Source organism: Thamnophis sirtalis, unplaced genomic scaffold (genome assembly GCF_051295495.1).
Source record: "Thamnophis sirtalis isolate CommonGarterSnake01/CBP01778 unplaced genomic scaffold, rThaSir2_p1.2 scaffold_13, whole genome shotgun sequence".
Lineage (NCBI taxonomy): Eukaryota > Metazoa > Chordata > Lepidosauria > Squamata > Natricidae > Thamnophis > Thamnophis sirtalis.
The window spans coordinates 7,298,238-7,317,385 of NW_028261393.1; the positions used below are offsets into that span (position 1 = coordinate 7,298,238).

The 19,148-nt window shown below is 45.4% G+C and overlaps 1 protein-coding gene and 1 long non-coding RNA gene across 2 annotated transcripts in view; both read left to right on the top strand.

Moving 5' to 3' along the window:
• LOC148042948 (uncharacterized) overlaps positions 1 to 19,148 on the top strand; it is a 281,857-nt gene that overhangs the window by 252,783 nt on the left and 9,926 nt on the right. The gene's annotated exons all lie outside the window — the stretch shown is intronic.
• On the top strand, positions 2,441 to 12,751 carry LOC106555433 (phospholipase A2 inhibitor CgMIP-I). Its single transcript, XM_087727025.1, has 5 exons — positions 2,441 to 2,603; positions 4,801 to 4,923; positions 7,882 to 8,028; positions 9,902 to 10,054; positions 12,159 to 12,751. The coding sequence occupies exons 1-5, from the start codon at positions 2,555 to 2,557 to the stop codon at positions 12,353 to 12,355; spliced, it is 669 nt and encodes a 222-aa protein (XP_087583151.1). The 5' UTR covers positions 2,441 to 2,554; the 3' UTR covers positions 12,356 to 12,751.

The following is a 19,148-nucleotide window of genomic DNA, read 5'->3' on the forward strand; positions in this document are numbered from 1 at the left end:
TGTGAAAGGTAAGGATGACTACTGCGTTTGTGGCGCAATCAGAACATTGCGTGTGTTGAAGTTGTTTTAATGCAAACCAAAGATGCCTTTTAAAAAACAAGTTTACATCCTATTCTTATGCATGCCAGGGCTGTGTGTGAGGTGGTTCTGACAAGTGTCGTTGGCATCCTCATATCCGGTCACATGGGTGGCAAGCCATTCCCATCCGGTCTCATGGGCGGCAAGCCACTCCCACAAAGGAGGCCACACCCACAGAGTAGGTTGGAACAATTTTTGAAACCCACCACTGGTATGCGCACACTGGGAACAGGCTCCATATATTCATCTGCCTCACTGATGTCTGACTCTAAAGGCAGCTGATAACTGTCAGACGGCCCTGGCCCCCTCTCTGCCTCTGACACAGAGCCCTCATCCGAGCCTTCCCCAGACTCCAGGACTGGCCCATGTTCCTCCCCAACCTCCTCACTGTCTGAATCTGCTGCCAGATCCGCTGGTGGGCTACAATAGAAACTCCCCGTAGAGGCCTCCAGGCCCAGAAATTCCCCCGTGGATTGGGGAAGTCCCTATTCTAGTCTCATTTCTGCTAAAGGAACTCCCTAGATGGCTCTCAGCCTAGCCTACCTCACAGGGTCGTTGCTATGGACAAAAATGGCAGGTGGGAGAGTAGCAACCTTGGCTACTTTGAGTTCCTGATCGAAAATCAGAGAAGAAAACAACCAACCAAACAAAGAACTCAATTTACTTTAGCTCTCAGGCCCTCACTCCGTCTTTCTTTCTTCTTTCATCCAATATTATGAGAGAGGTTTGGCTAGCATGAGACCTAATGTCATACTTTAATAACATAAAGCGCCAACTCTCAAAACGGTTAAGTGCTGCAGCGTTCTTAATGGTCGGACTTTTATTTATTTTTTTTAAATTCACTTTCTCACTGCAGTGCACTTAACTGTTGGATCGGTGCCAGGCTATGCGTAGCATGCAATGTTTTTCCCAACTCTGATACTGCAGAGGTACATAAGGATGGACTGGGTCAACACCCCAACACTCCCGATTTTCAATTTCCTAAAAATGTAGAAGGAGGAAGAAGAGGAGGGGTGGGTGTAAGGAGAGGAGAAGAAATACGGTAGCATCTAACATTTATTCATCAGAATCTGGAGGAATCTCATGTACCGCATTTGCTTTAATAAATAATATTTTAAAAGGACAGAAAGGATAAAATATGGGAGCACAAATAATTATCTGACAGGGGAAGCCAACAGGGTAACTTGTTGTTGGAAAGATTATTCCTGTTTTTTGGAGCAAAGATATTTAGAAGAAGAGATGCAGCTCAACCACGGGAAATCTCTTTTAAAACCAGCATCTGAATTCTGTCAAATCCCAGAGGGCAACCCTCATCAACAAGGAAAAAAAAAACCTCTCCTGAATTTCAGAACAAAGAAACAACAACTGCTGGCTTGAGAGAAAGCTAAAAGCATCCCAAGCTGGGTTTGATTTTTTTATTTTGATCCTTCCTTTATAAGGTTGGTGGCTGGAAATTCTGATGGTCCTGCTCACCTTGTAGAGGTGGGAGAAAGAAAGAAAGAAAGAAAGAAAGAAAGAAAGAAAGAAAGAAAGAAAGAAAGAAAGAAAGAAAGAAAGAAAGAAAGAAAGAAAGAAAAAAAGAAAGAAAGAAAGAAAGAAAGACAAGGGGGAGGGAGGGAGGAAGAATATAGGAAGGAAGGAAGGAAGGAAGAAGAAAGAAAGAAAGAAAGAAAGAAAGAAAGAAAGAAGAGAGGAAGGGAGAATATAGGAAGGAAGGAAAAAAGGAAGGAAGATGAGAAGGAAGAAAGAATTTAGGGAGGGAGGAAAGGAAAAAGAATATAGGAAGGAAGGAAGGAAGAAGAAAGAAAGAAGAGAGGGAGGGAGAATATAGGAAGGAAGGAAGGAAGGAAAGAAGGAAGGAAGGAAGATGAGAAGGAAGGAAGAATTTAGGGAGGGAGGGAGGGAGGGAGAAAGAATATAGGAAGGAAGAAAGGAAGAAGAAAGAAAGAGGGAGGGAGAAAAAATATAGGAAGGAACGAAGGAAGAAAAAAGAAGAGAGGGAGAATATAGGAAGGAAGGAAAGAAGGAGGAAGGAAGGAAGGAAGAATTTGGGAAGGGAGAAAGAATATTGGAAGGAAGGAAGCAAAGGAAAGAAAGAAAACAAAACTGCAGATTGTTTGTACCCAGCAATAAGATTTATCTTATTGTCTAATGATAAAGTCTAAAAAATAATTGGATGTGGGCTAATGTGCCATTGTTTTTTACAATGATGCAAGGCTCTTAATTGGCTTTGATGCAAAAGGCACGGCTGCCTTTATGGAAAGTTGCTATCTCACCACTTTAGCTTGACCACAACCCCTTTGTACGGTGGGGGGGGGAGAAGAGAAGAGGCAGGGGAGGAGCAGTGATTGGACACTTCCTCTGTCTTTTTGGCTGCCTTCTCCATAAAGCCAGACTCGCTCCATCCGAAGCAGAGCCCTGGATGCATTCAACAAGCTTCCCAGCCCAGCTCTGATTCCAGCCAACATCTGTCAACATGGAGACATCTTTGGTCATCTGCCTTCTGACAGCTTCCATTACTCTGGGTGAGTACCTTCGTTGGGGAGGATTTATGATTGAAGGGGTCTTTTTCTGGACGATGGGTTCCAATCCTTCCAATCGTGCCTGAGAGGGGAGGAAGGAATCGCCAATGCTTATTAAATTGATTTCAAGTATCTCTCCCCCCACCTTTTAAGCTGATCACCTCTTCATAAAATAGGCGGTGGCCTTCAGTGGCAACATGTTGGAAACAGCACTACCTCTGCCGTTAAAGAAGGCTGGAGGGATTTGCTTCAGTCAGTGCTATGTGGGTCTCTCAAACTGTATGTCGCCTACGTGGGAACACAAGACTTGTGTCCTTCTTCATATGCGGGCAGAGGTTCGGGGGCTCAGCCGGGCAAACTGTTGAGGTTGGATCACAAGCATTCACAACTATCGCTGGAGGCATGGGAATCCATGGGTTATGGGCTGCTGGATACTTGACAAGGGTTTGGGCAAAAACACCCCCACCTCAACTCAAGAAGCAAACATGGCAATTCTCATTTCCAGCTTTATTTTTTCATGTTCTACTAGCTGAATAACCTGGTGTTGCCCAGGTATTTATTTATGCTACTCCTGCATTAGACGGGAAAAGGAATGGATTATATCTATAGTGTCAAGTCAAAGTAATGCTGGAACACACACACACACACACACACACACACACACACACGGACGAACTTTAATCCAAAAGGCACACTATCACTGTCAAAAGTACTGTGATTTGACACTATAGATATAATTCATTCCTTTTCATTTTAGCGGCCCAGACGTTCCAGAGTTATGCTGGGACACGCACACACAAACACATGCACTCCCCCTTGAGGGATGTTAGTGTGGTGTCTTACCCCACAGTATTTGTTTCCAGAGAGTAAGTCATCTGTGTATCAAGTTTGGTTGAATTTTTTCAGCGGCCCCGGGCGTTCCAGAGTTATGCTGGAACACACACACACACAGACACACACACACAGACACACACACACACACACACACTGATTTTAGTGTAATTTCTTCATTGGGAGCCACCCAGCATTGTGGAGAGACAGGCAGCATTCAAGTTTAATCAATCAATCAATCAATCAATCAATCAATCAATTATTATTATTGTTGTTGTTGTTGTTTTGTTATTATACAATTGTATCACAGCGGCCAGTTGTTCACCGGATTTGGCATTGGTTACTAGTCGGGCCCCACCCAGGGGCCTAGGACGTCGTAACATATTTTCTTAATATGCGTGCAGATCCAAGCAGTGCGGCTTTTTGCATTTGACTGATGGTGATTTTGTCAATTTTTAACTGTTTTAAATGTAATTCCAGTGCTTTTGGAATAGCACCCAGTGTGCCAATTACCACTGGAATTACCACTGCTGGTTTGTGCCATAGTCGTTGAATTTCGATTTTTAAGTCCTGATATCTTGCGATTTTTTCATGTTCCTTCTCGGCGACCCTGCTATCACCTGGTATTGCGATGTCTATGATTGTGACCTTATTTTTCTCAACCAGTGTGATGTCTGGTGTATTATGCGCCAGTATTTTGTCGGTTTGTATACGGAAATCCCACAAGATCTTGACCATCTGATTTTCGGTGACTTTTTCAGGCTGATGTTCCCACCAGTTTGTTGCTGTTTTAATATTATAATTTTTGCACAAATTCCAATGGATCATTTGTGCTACTGAATTGTGCCGCAATTTATAATCAGTCTGCGCGATTTTTTTACAGCAGCTGAGTATGTGATCAACAGTTTCATCAGCTTCTTTGCAAAGTCTGCATTTGGCATCATCAGAGGATTTTTCGATTTTGGCCTTAATGGCATTTGTGCGGATAGCTTGTTCTTGCGCAGCCAGGATTAGTGACTAAAGATTATTATGTTAATCTTTGGTGAGATTCACAGCCTTTGGAGCTGGTTGGTAGCTCAACGGCTCGAGTCCTAGGAACTGTTCACAGGGCTGATCACATGGTGAAGCAGAAGTTTAAACAGGATTTGGCATTTTTATCCATCTATCAAGTTCTTTCAACGGCCTAGATTGTTGTTGTTGTTGTTGTTGTTGTTGTTGTTGCTGTTGTTATGATTAGTCACGTTGTCAGACAGATTATTACCAGTATCATTTAACTTTGGCAAAGAAAGGAAACAGAAAGGAGAGGAAAGGAGAAAAGAGAAAGGAAAGGAAAATGAGTCTTTCTTTTTTTAACTCTTGTTTTCTTCAGTTTTTGCAAAGTCTCGGGAATGTATCGTTTGTCAATCAAGTGGAAAGGACTGCCAAGGGGATAAGAAAGAGTGCTCTGCTCCGGGAGACAAATGTGGCATCACTTCGATGGAACAGATTTTGGGTAGGTACAAATTCAGCATGCAGCCAATCAACATTATTCTGAAGGGTCTCTTCTATGGACTGGGCTGATTTTATCCTGCAGGTTAAAGCATATGCGGAATCAATGACGTGGTTTCATTATTGGGCTTCACGGCTTTAAGAAAGAAGATCTCTCTCCCTCTCTCTCTCTCTCTCTCTCTCTCTCTCTCTCTCTCTCTCTCCCTCCCTCCCTCCCTCCCTCTCTCTCCCTCTCTCCCTCTCTCCCCTCTCTCTGTTTCTGTCTTTGTCTCCCTCTTTCTCTGTGGGTGGGTCTGTCTCTCTGTCTCTCTCAGTCTCCCTCTTTCTCTGTCTGTCTGTCTCTCTCCCCCTCTCTCTATTTCTGTCTTTGTTTCTCTTTCTCTGTGGGTGGGTCTGTCTCTCTGTCTCCCTTTCTCTCTGCCTATCTCTCTCTCTGTCTGTCTGTCTCTCTCTGTCTCTCGGTCTCTCTGTCTCTCTCCCTCCTTCTCTGCTTCTGTCTTTGTCTCTCTCTTTCTCTGTGGGTGGGTCTGTCTCTCTGTCTCTCTCAGTCTCCCTCTCTCTCTGCCTATCTCTCTCTCGGTCTCTGTCTGTCTGTCTGTGTCTGTCTGTCTGTCTCTTTCTCTCTCTGTCTCCTCCTCTCTCTGTTTCTGTCTTTGTCTCTCTCTTTCTCTGTAGGTGGGTCTGTCTCTCTGTCTCTCTCAGTCCCCCCCTCTCTCTGCCTCTCTCTCTCTCTCTCTGTCTGTCTGTCTGTCTGTCTGTCTCTCTTTCTCTCTCTCCCTCTCCCTGTCAATTAGAATCCTAAACTGCTCTTTGCTGAGATGGATAGAAACAGTAAAGGCTGCTCAAATGTACTTCAAACACCATACGTGCTTTTCTAGATTCATGTGATGCCTTTTCTCGGGAGTGTGTCTGTGTGTTTTTGTGTGTGAAGCAGAGCCTCTCAATGGTCACACACACACACACACACACACACACCACCAGCATCCTGGGTGATAGTCGCTTCCCTCAATTGCCGACTTCCTTCCTAGATTGGCTAATCTAATCTGGAGAGCAGGGAAGGGAAAAACAGAGAGACAACTCCTTTGTTTATTATCTTGTTCATTTATTACCCCAGTTTTATTGCCTTTATAATTAACTCAAGGCAGGGGAATTTTTTCCAGTGCTGTTGTTGTAACTTCAAATGGTACCTAAACAAAGAATTGCAAACTAGGGACTAGCTGCTTTGTAGGTCCTAGAACAGGGGTGTCAAACTCAAGGCCCGTGGGCTTGAACTGGCCCTCAGGTGACTTAGATCTGGCCCACGGGGCGGTGCTGGAAAGAGCAAAAGACTGGCTCTCAGTGTCTCTGCCTCTGAGAGCAGCTCAGTTTTTGCTGGCAGGGGGCGATCAAAAGAAACGAAAAACAAAACAAAAGGAGAAACATTCCCCCTTTTGTATTTGAGCCATCCAAGAAGGACAGGAAAGGAGGAAGGGGAAGAGGAAAGACAAAGAAAAAGGAAAGAGAGCAAGGAAGGGAAAATAAGGGAAGAGCGGAAGGAAGAAGAAAAATAAGAAAATAAGGAAAAAGGGGAAGGAAAAAGAAGAGAAGGAAGGAAGGAAGGAGATTATAATGAGAGTGATGGGGAGGTCTCAAGGAAGCTTGGCCTTAGCACTTGGCCATCAGAGCAGAGGTGAGTTGCTGCTGGTTCCTCCCCAGATTGGGTGAACCAGTAATGGTGGTGGCTCCGCCCACCCACATACGCAGAAGTGTTGTGCAATTGCACGAGTGCAAGCGTGCGCATGAGCGAACCAGTAGTAAGATAAATTGCAACCTACCACTGCACCATAGGTGCCCGCCACATTCATTTCATTTCATTTATTAAATTTATAGGCCGCCCAATCCCGGGGGACTCCAGGCGGCTTACAACGAAAGAAGAAAAAAAGAAAAGCAAAATAAATAAAGAAATAATTAAAAATTCACAACACACATACACTCTGATCAGGGCTGGATCTTAACACTAAGGTCAACAGCCCCATGCCTGCCGGAACAGCCAGGTTTTAACAGCTTTCCTGAAGGCCATGAGAGTGGGTAAGGTCCGGACCTCTGGGGGTAGCTGATTCCACAGGGTCGAAGCAGCCACAGAGAAGACCCTTCTCTGGGGGACCGCCAGCCGACACTGTCCAGATGACGGTATCCGAAGGAGGCCCACCCTGTGGGATCTTATCGGCCGTAGGGAGGTGTGTGGCAGTAGGCGATCTCGTAGATAGCCAGGTCCTAAGCCATGTAGGGCTTTAAAGGTAATAACCAACACCTTGAATTGCGTTCGGAGACCAATTGGCAGCCAGTGCAGCTCGCGGAGGACAGGTGTAACATGGGTGTATCTCGGTACACCCAATATCGCTCGTGCGGCTGCATTCTGGACTAGCTGTAGTCTCCGAACGCTTTTCAAGGGTAGCCCCATGTAGAGCGCATCTCATGCCCGCATGGCCACACCTACCATGGCCACCCCCACCCCTGGCCATGCGCCTCCCCAGCCCTCCGAGGTCAAACACAACCCTGATGTGGCCCTCAATGAAATCAAGTTTGACTCCCCTGTTCTAGGACATGAATCAAGTAACTCATGAGGATAATTAACCGGTGGAGTGGCTTGCCTTCAGAAGCTGCGGGTGCCCCACCACTGGAGGCTTTTAAAGAAGAAACTGGGCACCCGCATTTCTCAATTTGTGTAGGGCCTCCTGCTTGAGGAGGGGGTTGGACTAGAAGGCCTCCAAGGTCCTTTCTAGTTCTATTCAGATGGATGTTCCGACTTCTCTGGAGGCTAGCAGATGGTGGAAGATTGAGGCAGAAGCCTTGGGACCTTGGAGAAGCACTGGGGATGCTGAAGGTTCGTGCTCATGAGGTTTTGATCCGCCATTCACAGAGATACTGAGCAATTCACCATTTCAGACACCAACTCTCTCTCTCTTTTTTGGGATCCCTACAGGGTCAACCAGTAACGCCGTGAATAAGAGCTGCATCCCTCCAAAGGACTGTGACAAGGGCTTGGCTGTTCTGGACTTGGGCAACAACCAGCTCATCAGAGGCTTCGTTTTCTGCTGCAAGGACGATCAATGCGCCAACCCTCCCAGCTGTATGCTTTGGGGGCTCTCCTTTTCTCTGATTCTTTGTCATTCTTTCCCTGCCCCCCATTTTCCACACCTAAAGAAAAATCTCTTGCATGGGATCCTACCTCATTTGTCTGTGTGTGTGTGGGGGCGTTTTGGTGAGATGTAGAGTAGCACGATGGTCCCAGGCAGGCCCACTCTCTAGGACACGTGAGCCGAAAGTGGCATGCAGAGCCATCTCCCCGGGCATCCACGCCATCGCCCGTTGCTCTTCTAGGTTCCGGTGTGCCAGCCAGCTGGTCTTCACCTGCACGAGAGTTTGAGTTTGAGTTTATTCAATTTGTAGGCCGCCCTATTCCCCCAAGGGACTCAGGGTGGCTGAACAAAGCCAAGGGAGGGGAAATTACAAAAAGTAAGACAAAGACAATCAGACAATACGAATAGTTTAAAAGCACAACAGACACAGCAAATTCGAGTAGGGGGGGGGGAACTCAACCCCAGGCTTGCTGGGACAGCCAGGTCTTCACGGCCGTCCAGAAGGCCTGAAGGGTGGAGAGGGTCCGAATCTCCATGGGGAGCTCGTTCCAAAGGGCCGGGGCAGCCACAGAGAAGGCCATCCTCCGAGTAGTCGCCAGCCAACATTGGCTGGCAGATGGAATACGGAGGAGGTCTAATCTGTGGGATCAAATGGGTCTGTGGAAGGTAATCGGCAGAAGGCGGTATCTCAAGTACCCAAGTCCAATACCATGTAGGGCTTTATAAGTAATAACTAGCACCCTAAAGCGTATCCAGAGACCAATAGGTAGCCAGTGCAGCTCGCGGAGGATAGGTATAACGTGGGTGTACCGGGGTGCACCCACCATCGCTCGCGCGGCTGCATTCTGGACCAGCTGGAAACTGGGAGATCAGCCACCTGGTGCACATGCTGATCTTCTGGTCTCTGGCATATGTATTTGCACTGGCCAGCTGGTCTTTACGCATGCATGCACACCAGAAACCAGAAGACCAAATGGCTGGTGTGCATGCCAGAAGCCGGAAGATCATCTTCCCAGCACGCGCATGCACCCCGGGTAGTTCCTCCTCCAGTTTCTGTTTGCATGCACTCACGCAGGCTCCCATTTTGGCACTCGGTGCTGAAAAGGTTCACCAACACCAACACTGATCTAGGTCTCCTCCTGATATTTCCATACTGATTCTCGTTCAGTACAATGTCAGGACTCAGTATCCATTCTAGTAAAAGGGACTTGACTTTATTCAGTGGAGCATGTTAAAAGCCTTGGGTAGGCATGGGGTGATTGTTGGCGCAGTGGTTGGAAGGCAGCACTGCAGGCAAGCTCTGCCTACTGCCAGGAGTTCGATCCTGACCAGCTCAAGGTTGACTCAGCCTTCCATCCTTCCGAGTTCGGTCAAATGAGGACTCGGATTGTTGGGGGAAAGAGGCTGATTCCGCAACTTCTTGTTTTAATCTCACTAGTAGTTCAAATATTATGGATCTCCCAGATAACGGGGCAAAGTAGTCAGATTGTGTTTCAATAAAGGGGCGGCGGGGGGGTCAACTGATCAGTTGCTTGATAATGTCGATAGGAATTGAGAAACAGGTCCTTGGTGCTCTCTGAGCTTGGTGGTTTTCTTGCAGACGCTTCATTACCAAACGAGGTAGCCCTGATGATGTTACCTAGTTTGGTAATGAAACGTCTGCAAGAAAAAAGCCACCAGGCTCAGAGAACACCAAGGACCCCACAGCTCAACCCTGAATCACAATTATTCTCTTCTATCAGAGCTGAGAAAGTTGCCAAGCGAGGAACGTGCTGAATTTCTGAATTCCCCATCCTTATTCTGAGCTCATCCCAAGCTCCTTTATTATTCTTTGAACGTAAATCCCCTCCTTCTTTCCTGCAGGGCCCTCCAGAAAAATTGTAACTACCAACAACAAGAGATGCCCGGCTTGCTACACACAGCCAAAGGAACAGAGTGGATGCGAGGCGAAGGTGATTAATTGTACCGGAGAGGATGAGACATATTGTGCAGAAGTCTTTCTTCAGAAGAAAGAAGGTAAAAACGATAGATCAGGGGTGTAATTCAGCAGGTTCTGGCAGGTTCTGGAGAACCGGTAGCAGAAATTCTGAGTAGTTTGGAGAACCGGCAAATATCACCTTTGGCTGGCCCCAGAGTGGGGTAGTCTGGAGATTTTGCAATATCCTTCCCCCAGGAGTGGGTAGGGAATGGAGATTTTACAGTATCCTTCCCCTGGAGTGGTTCAGCCATTAGCTAAACAAACAGTTTGGTTCAAATATGCTATGTCGCCAAATTGCCAACCCAGTGCAAACTTAATCTCCTAAACAATTCAGCCACAACTGTGCTTGGCCTATACCAGAGAAGTAGTCCTTGACTTACAATTGGTTGCTTAATAACCATGCGAAGTTCTGACGGACCTCCCCAGAGCTACGTGTGACTCAGTTTGGAAGTTCTGGTGGAACGAGCTACCAACAGAGATCCGGACCCTTCCCACCCTTGCGGCCTTCCCAAAAGCCACCAAGACCTGGCTGTTCCGGCAGGCCTGGGGTTGCTGATTCAAATCAGGTTCAACCCCCACAATTAAACCGGATGTATGTTGTGTTTTTAATACTGTTTGTATTGTTTGTATTCTCCCCCCTGTGTGTTATTTTATTTCATGCGTATTTGTAAGCCGCCCTGAGTCCCCCGGGATTGGGCGGCATATAAACCCATTAAATTGCATTAAATTGCAAATTGCAATTGCAAATAGCCTTCTGTTATCATATGATCACATCTCGAGCCCTTGGCAACCGGCCTGCGTTTATGGCCATTGGCAATAACCCGCAGTCACATAACCACCATTTGCCAGTTTCCAGGATTAACTTCCAGTTTCCAGCAAAAAAATTCTTTCGGCAGAGTTTGCTCATTTAACAATCATGGCAGTCATTAATGACAAAAGATGTCATCAAATTGGGCATAGTCTGTTCATGATCCACTTAACAAACAATATGACTTTTTTACTGCAATTCTGGGCTCAATATGGTCATAGGTCAAGGACTACCTGTACCCACTAATTTTCATCTGATGAAGTCGATTGCGTCAACCCTTATTGGGGAAATGCAGTTCCATGCCCTCTTGTACTCAATCCAGATAAGACCGAGTGGCTGGTGTGTTTCCCTCCTACTAATTGGCCAAGTGTTCCATCTCTCAGGCTGGGGGGTCAAACAGTACGCCCCTCAGACAGGGTCCGCAATTTGGGAGTCCTCCTGGACCCACAGCTGACTTTTGAACACCACTTGTCAGCTGTGACCAGGGGGGCATTTGCCCAGGTTCGCCTGGTGCACCAGTTGCGTCCCTACCTGAACCGGGAGGCCCTCACAACAGTCACTCGCGCCCTTGTGACCTCTAGACTGGACTACTGCAATGTGCTCTACATGGGGCAGCCCTTGAAGAGCATTCGGTGACTTCAGCTTGTCCAGAATGCAGCCGCGCGAGCGATCGTGGGTGCACCTCGGTTCACCCACGTAACACCTATCCTCTGTGAGCTGCACTGGCTGCCTATTGGTCTCTGGATACGCTTCAAGGCGCTAGTCGTCACTTATAAAGCCCTTCATGGTATTGGACCTGGGTACTTGAGAGACCGCCTGCTGCCAATTACCTCCACCAGACCGATTAGATCCCACAGACTAGGCCTCCTCCGAATTCCATCCGCCGGCCAGTGTCGACTGGCAACTACCCGGAGGAGAGCCTTCTCTGTGGCTGCTCCGACCCTCTGGAACGAACTCCCCATGGAGATTCGCACCCTCACCACCCTCCAGGCCTTCCACAAAGCCCTTAAAACCTGGCTGTTCCAACAGGCCTGAGGCTAAAGAACCGTTGCCCCTATCTCGAATGGTATGATTGTTGCGTGTTTTAAATTATGTATTGTTTTGTGTTTGTTGTTAATTTGTCTGTATCCCCCTTCCCTGGTTTGAGTTGTGAGCCGCCCTGAGTCCCCCTTCAGGGGAAAAGGGCAGCATACAAATGAAATAAACATTCAAACATTCTTTCTGGGAACTTGTACGCTGAAAGCAGAAGGAAATTTCCTCTGGGTCCTAGTTTCTCTCTCCAAGTCAGCTGGCTCTCAGGTGTTGATGGCTGTCTCCTCCCATTCTCTTTGCAGGAGGAAAAACTATGACTACCACCATGAAAGGATGCGCCAATAAGGCTTTCTGTGAGAAGTTGGAGATTCTAACCATTGATAGCCAATTTACTCTACTCCCCAATAGCAATTGTAACAATGCCGCCGGGGCAGTTAGCTCCACAACTGGATTACTTGGACTCTTCCTCTTGGCCCAGGCTGGGCTCATCTTTTCTTGATATGTCCCCAATGTTAGGAATATAATCTAACGGTTGGGTTGACAATATATAAATCATGTAACAATGTTGTACCTGTTTCTTTAAAGCATACTGTAAAATGTGATTGGTTGCTGTTTTCCTCAATCGGCCATAAGAGGGAGCCAGAACAACTGTTAGCTCTCTGTTCGTTAGATGCTCGCCTGATCTGCTCTGAGTGCCGTGAGCTATTGTAAGTTTTGCAACTGCTAGCAAACTTTGATTACTGAACTGATTATATGATACTGGACTATGTTATTTGGATTATCCCTTAACTGAAAGACGTTGATGACTGACTGTCTTATCCATGTATGACTTGGACTGTTTGATGGACTCTGATACCTCTATTTCCACGAAAGTAAAAGCCTATTTAAACTGCAATGTCTCTGTATGCTGGTTTGTGTGTTCTCCAACACAACTCTCACAACGCTTCTCTGAAGGCACTCGCTCTCCCAACAGGGAGACTTACTTTAACACTGGTTATGGGCCCAGAGTGTACCAGACGTAGCTAAAGGAGAGTTGGTGTTGATACACAATACTGCATAAAGACAGCTGTTTATTTAGTGATTGCACTATCCTGGAGAAGATGGCGAGCGACCCATCAACAAGCCTATCGATGATAACACGGTTGGATGGAACAAACTATGTTTCCTGGTCTATGAAATGCAGTCTACTCCTGCATAGGGAAGGTTTATGGGATGCTGTACAGAATCGACCGGATGCCCTTAACACTCAACATCAAAACTCAGATCTTGCTTGTGAATTCTTCCCTTTCTCCATTGCTTATGCCTCCTTGGCTTCATACAGGTCCTCACCTTTCGTGAAAATCCTTGTCTGTGCTTCGAGGATTGATTCTCAATTATTTTCTCTGCTGGTATGCAGAAAGTATAGAGTCAACATCAACCCATATATTTCAAGAGGGTTGAGTGCTAACAGCTTAAGCTCTTTCTAGTATTGCTCCTCCTATTCTTAGCTCTTTTATCAGTTGACCTGCCCACCTTGAACAAGCAAGATGTGAAAGAGAAGAAGCAGGACCCCTTTGCTTTGTCCTCCCCTCCAGCAGGGTTGAAAATGGACACCGAGGAAGTCAAGGAAATGGGTAGTGAGAAGAATGAGAAAAAGAGGTGGTCTGTCCAGAAGATAGGCCCTCTGAGGACCTATTGCCAAAGGTTGCCTCTAATCCCTGATGGCTGAGAACAGAATGGAGGGAGGGTGCTGCTAGTTACTGAATGCTGAAGAGAGTTCACTGTGGCAACATCATTGACACACTTCATGGAAACCATTGTATTGTCAACTCTGAAGCTGGTTTGTCTGAGGCCTTCTTGGAGGCTTCAGTGTTGCCACAATGGTGATGAGAGATAGGAAGGGGGAATGGAGATAAGTTGGGGTTTTTGTAGCCAAAGCAAAATAGTTTCCCCCTGAGAACCAAGGACATTCCCACAGGTGGCTGAAGAGAGGAGGAGTGAAGTTTCCAAGCAACTGGACAGAGCCTTGGTTGGACCATGTGACAGATTGTTTGGGAAAAGGGGGGACTTTTACTTTTAATTAGGTGAAAACTGTGGGGAACCTTCACAGTTGGTTTTCACCAGTTTGTGCCAATATGATATGCCCAATAAACTTGTTCTTTGATGAACCCACTTGCCTCAGACTTCTGTTTGCTATGGGTGTGTTACTTGGAACCCTGACGTGCATTTATGGTGTGAGGTAAAAATAGTCAAACTGAAGGTCACGGAAATGATCATCTAAGTATAAAGGATCAGGACTTTGATCATGCTGCTGTAATCTTCTATTTATGGACCCTGGTGTTGTGTGCATTGGGGTGGAGTGTAAAATGGGCAGCGTCTGGGCTAAGGTCAGTGGTGGGATTCAGCCGGTTCGCACCTATTCGAGAGAACCGGTTGGTAACTTTCCACAAAGTTCGGAGAACCGGTTGTTGGAAGAAATCTCCTTTTGTTTCTCCCCACTTTACAGGGCTAATCCTGTAAGGAAGTTCCTACCAGTTCGCACCTATTCTATAGAACTGGTTCGTTAAATCTACCGAACCGGCTAGAAGAACTTCCACCAGTGGATCCGGAAAGCAGGCCACACCCACAGAAGAGGTTCCAAAATTTGTTGAAACCCACCACTGCTACACAAACACACACACACACACACACACACACACACACACACACAGAGAGAGAGAGAGAGAAACAGACTGACACACAGAGAGAGCGAGAAAGAGAAAGAAAGGAAGAAATAAATAAATGAAAAAGAAAGAAAAAGAGTGAGAGAGATGAAAGAAAAAAGAAAAAAGGGACAGAGAGACAAAAGGAAGGAAAGAAAGAGAGAGAGAGAGAGAGAGAGAAAGAAAGAAAGAAAGAAAGAAAGAAAGAAAGAAAGAAAGAAAGAAAACACATGGCCGGCAAGCCACTCCCACCAGGTCACGTGGCCGGCAAGCCACTCCCACAAAGGAAGCCACAGCCACAGAGTAGGTTCCAAAATTTTTTGAAACCCATCACTGCCGGAACCGGTACTAAAAAATGCTTTAAAAAGTGGAGGGAAAAAAAAGGTTCTGATGATCACACAGCCCAGCTGATTGTTATGGAACCTTTTCTTTTTTCAATTTTAAAACTTTTTTTTAACTATTGGTTTTGGGGAACTTTAGCATTTTTTTGCTACTGCTTCTAGTAAACCAGCCAGAACCAGTAGCATTTCACCCCTGGTTTTTTTTATGTAAACTTTTGAAGGCTGAACATTATAAATAAACACCAGGTTGTATATATTCCTGAATTTTATGCCATGGTGGTATCACACCTGTGGTTCTCCAGATATTCCAAATCTTCTAACACACTTTACTACTGGATATGATGCTCAACATGTGTTTTGGAACTTCACGTGCAGCGCCATCTAGAACATTGTGAGGTATCCTGTCCTTCACTACTAGGAAAAATATTCTTTGCCACCAAGAAACATGCCTATCACCAGTTACCTCCCACTGGTTCCATCACAAAACCGCGGTAGACTAAAGCGCGCTTGACGAAAGCGCGTACATGATGTCATCACAGCGCGACGAAAACAGTACGCTGTGAGCGGTAAACTTAAAATTAATGTGTAAATCTAAACCTAACCCCCCAAAACCTAACCCTAACCCTAAACCTAAGCCTAACCCTTAACCTAACTCTAAACCTAACCCTATACCTAACCCTTAACCTAACGCTAAACCTAACGCTAATCCTTAACCTAACCCTAAACCTAACCCTAACGCTTAACGTAACCCTAAACCTAACCCTAACCCTTAACCTAACCCTAACCCTAAACCTAAACCTAACCCTTACCTTTATGTGAATCGGCTTGCTTTAAAAGCGCTTTTTAAAGCGCCCTTTTTTCTCCGCGGTCGTATTTGTCGCGCTGCTGATGACATCAGGTACGCACTTTAATCGGGCGCGCTTTAGTGGACCGCGGTTTTGACGGGTCACGCCTCCCACTTACCTACTACAAAACTGCATCCTATATTCCATATTTTCTGGAAGTTCTTCCAAGTTCTTATTGAACTCATGTCATGGATTGCGATGACCTCAAGGACGATAAGGAAAATGAAGTGACTGCTTTCCATGGGCTACAGCATTTACTACTTCAATCACTCTTTGTCTATCTGCTCTTAGATGTATTTGGGACATCAAAGTCCAGAGTTTCTTGAGCTTTTTCTGGAGTCACATTAGTGGAAGAATCAGGGGGACGTGTTCTCCTTACAGATGGATCAAGGACAGTGGTGGCTAAGGAGACCCTATATCATTTCAGACAAATGATTGTCCAATCTCTTCTTAAGTTTCCATCCATTGCTTCTTGTCCTGCCTTCAGGTGCTTTGGAGAATAGCTTGTGTTCTGTCCCCCCTCCTTCGCTCGTTCAAAGACGACAGGCAGACAGACTTAAAAGGAAATAACTTTATCAGTCCTGGCTTCTGCTGGCTGTGAGCCCAAAATTAAACATAAATAAAGTCTCTGGCAAGAAGATAACAGAATGAAAAACAAAGATCTCTTACGGCCAAACCATGTGTACGGAAAGAAAGCAAATCACTTATCCAAGTGCCTTTCACAAACAAACCACGACCGATGAACGATGAACGTTGACTTCTGCCACCAGGGCGTGGCACCATCAGTCCTTTTATCTCCAGAAGACCACACTAACGAGCCCCAGCTGCATTGTTATTCCTGCATCCCAACTCAACTCACAGCAAACTTCTGCTGAGTCACAACAGCTTGACTCCCTCTTCTTTGTGGCAGCGCCTCAGATATTGCGTTGATGATCCCTGCTTCCAAAGCTGGATGCGTTTCCACCACAATTTTTGGCATTTCCCCCAAACAAATCCAACCTTCCCAATGTTTCCATTTTTTTTTTGCACGAAGGACAGTCCATTTCATGCTTTGTATAACTCTGAAGCATGGGTTGTGTAGTTCTGAGGATGAGCTTAGAACTGTTGGGCCAATGATGACATATTCTATAGTGGGAACATTTTGAGAATTTTGAATTTGCAAACAAATTGTATTTCGAAGTGAGCAAATGGTGATGGTGATTTAGAGATGAAGAAAGCATTCTCTGACAGATAGATATGCATTACTCAACAAAACTTTGATGGAAATAACAGAAAAAAGAGGTACTACCGTCTTCCTCATTTTATTGCTCTTTTTATCGAAAATCAAGAGATTCTTTTACTATTTTTAGGGTGGGTGGCATTTCCTCTCCCTTCCCATCTAACATGCTATTTTGAAATTCTGCAGGATTCTGCAGATCTGGGTTTGTTTTTGTTTTTTTTGTCTTTTCATCGGTAGAATTAAAGCAATTGCTTCAACTACGGAGAGGCTTAGTAGTTGAAGCAAAATCCATTACTATAATTTGTTTCACTTCCTCATATGCTCCAGCAGGCCTGTCAAAATCCATTTCTCCGTGGCTAAGAGGAGTTGAAGGAAGTTTTAGCTGTATTTTGTAAGCCGAACATCTCACTAGGTTAAATCAAACTGCCTTCTTATATACCTAATATAATACAATAATAATATAATGCAATGATAATATAATACAATGCAATGCAATGCAATGCAATACAATACAATACAATATAATATGTCATATCATCTGACTAATAGATTAGGTAAGATCTCACCTCCATCCTGTTTCACATTAATCCTTTTATCTAGTTTGTTGTTAATATTAATTTTTAATTTTAATGCTTCATGTTTTAATATTTCTAACTTAAGCCACCCAGTTGCTTGATAGCAAGATGAAAAAGAAAGATATTTAATAAATACTACTACTACTACTACTACTACTACTACTACTACTACTACTACTACTACTACTACTACATATGTTTTATGGAGTTGTGATGGCTCAATGTTTAAAGATGCTGAGCTGGTCAGCTGGAAAACCGACAGCCTGGGTTGGAGACCCAAGGGCCGCACAGTGGGGTGAGCTCCCGTTCCTTGCCCTAGCTCCTTCCCACCGAGCAGTTGGAAAGCATGCCAATGCAAACAGTTAAATAGGTACCACTTCGGGGGGGGGGGGAAGTAACAGTGATTCAGGTTCACCCAACATGGTAATCCCAACTAAAGTCAGGAAAGGACTGCACTTGTCCCCATTTTATGACATTTCCTGCCACGGTTGTTAAGTGGATGGTTGCAGTTAAGCTAATAACCTGAGATAGGTAAGTGAATCTGGCTACCCGCCTTGAATTTGCTTGTCAGAAGGTCGCAAAAAGGGACCATATTCCGCCAGGATGCCGCCACCATCATAAATACGAACCCGTTGCGAAGGATCCAAAGTTTGGTCACATGAGGATGCCGCAATGGTCGTAAGTGTGAAAAATGGCCATAAGTCACATTTTCAGTGATGTGGTCACTAAGTGAACTGCTGTAAGTCGAGGACTACCCTCAGGGGTGGTATTCACTTACTTCCCCTACCAGTTCGCAAATGTGAGTGCACGCCCCCCCCCATTGATGTGTGCACTCAACTTTCTGCGCATGTGCTTTGAATGTGCGCGTGGCTTGCACCCATGCACATTTATTTATTTATTTATTTATTTATTTATTTATTTATTTATTTATTTATTTATTTATTTATTTATTTATTTATTTATTTATTTATTTATTTGTTAGACTTATATACCGCTTCATAGGGCTTTCAGCCCTCTCTAAGTGGTTTACAATTTTTTTTAAGCAAATTGAGTCAGCAACTTGCCCCCACAGTCCGGGTCCTCATTTCATCCACCTCGGAAGGATGGAAGGCTGAGTCGACCTTGAGCCGGTGAGATTTGAACCGCTGAACTGCAGATCATAGTCAGCTAAAGTGGCCTGCAGTACTGCACCCTAACCACTGTGCCACCTCGGCTCTTCCACATGGCTTGAAAACACACCTAAATAGGATGGCATATAGTCTGGGCCTCACAATTTCCACTACTGGTTCATGTGAAGCAGTCTGAACTGGCTGAATACCACCTCTGATTACCACGGCTCTCCCCTTCCAATGTATTTTCAGCTCCTTGAAAACTTCTGTTTAAGAGACTTTGTTCGTGTTTAACAAGCCTCAAATCCTTTCCTTTGGTTTTACGGCAAGAGAAAGAATGCGGCAGTGCCAGCTTTGGCTCTGGAAATTGCGTGGATAGACGTCCCAGCTGCACACATTTGGATGAACCCTGTCAGTTAAGGTAAAGGTTCCCCTGGCACATATGTGCTAGTCGTTCCTGACTCTAGGGGGCGGTGCTCATCTCCGTTTCCAAGCCGAAGAACCAAAGCTGTCCAGAGACGT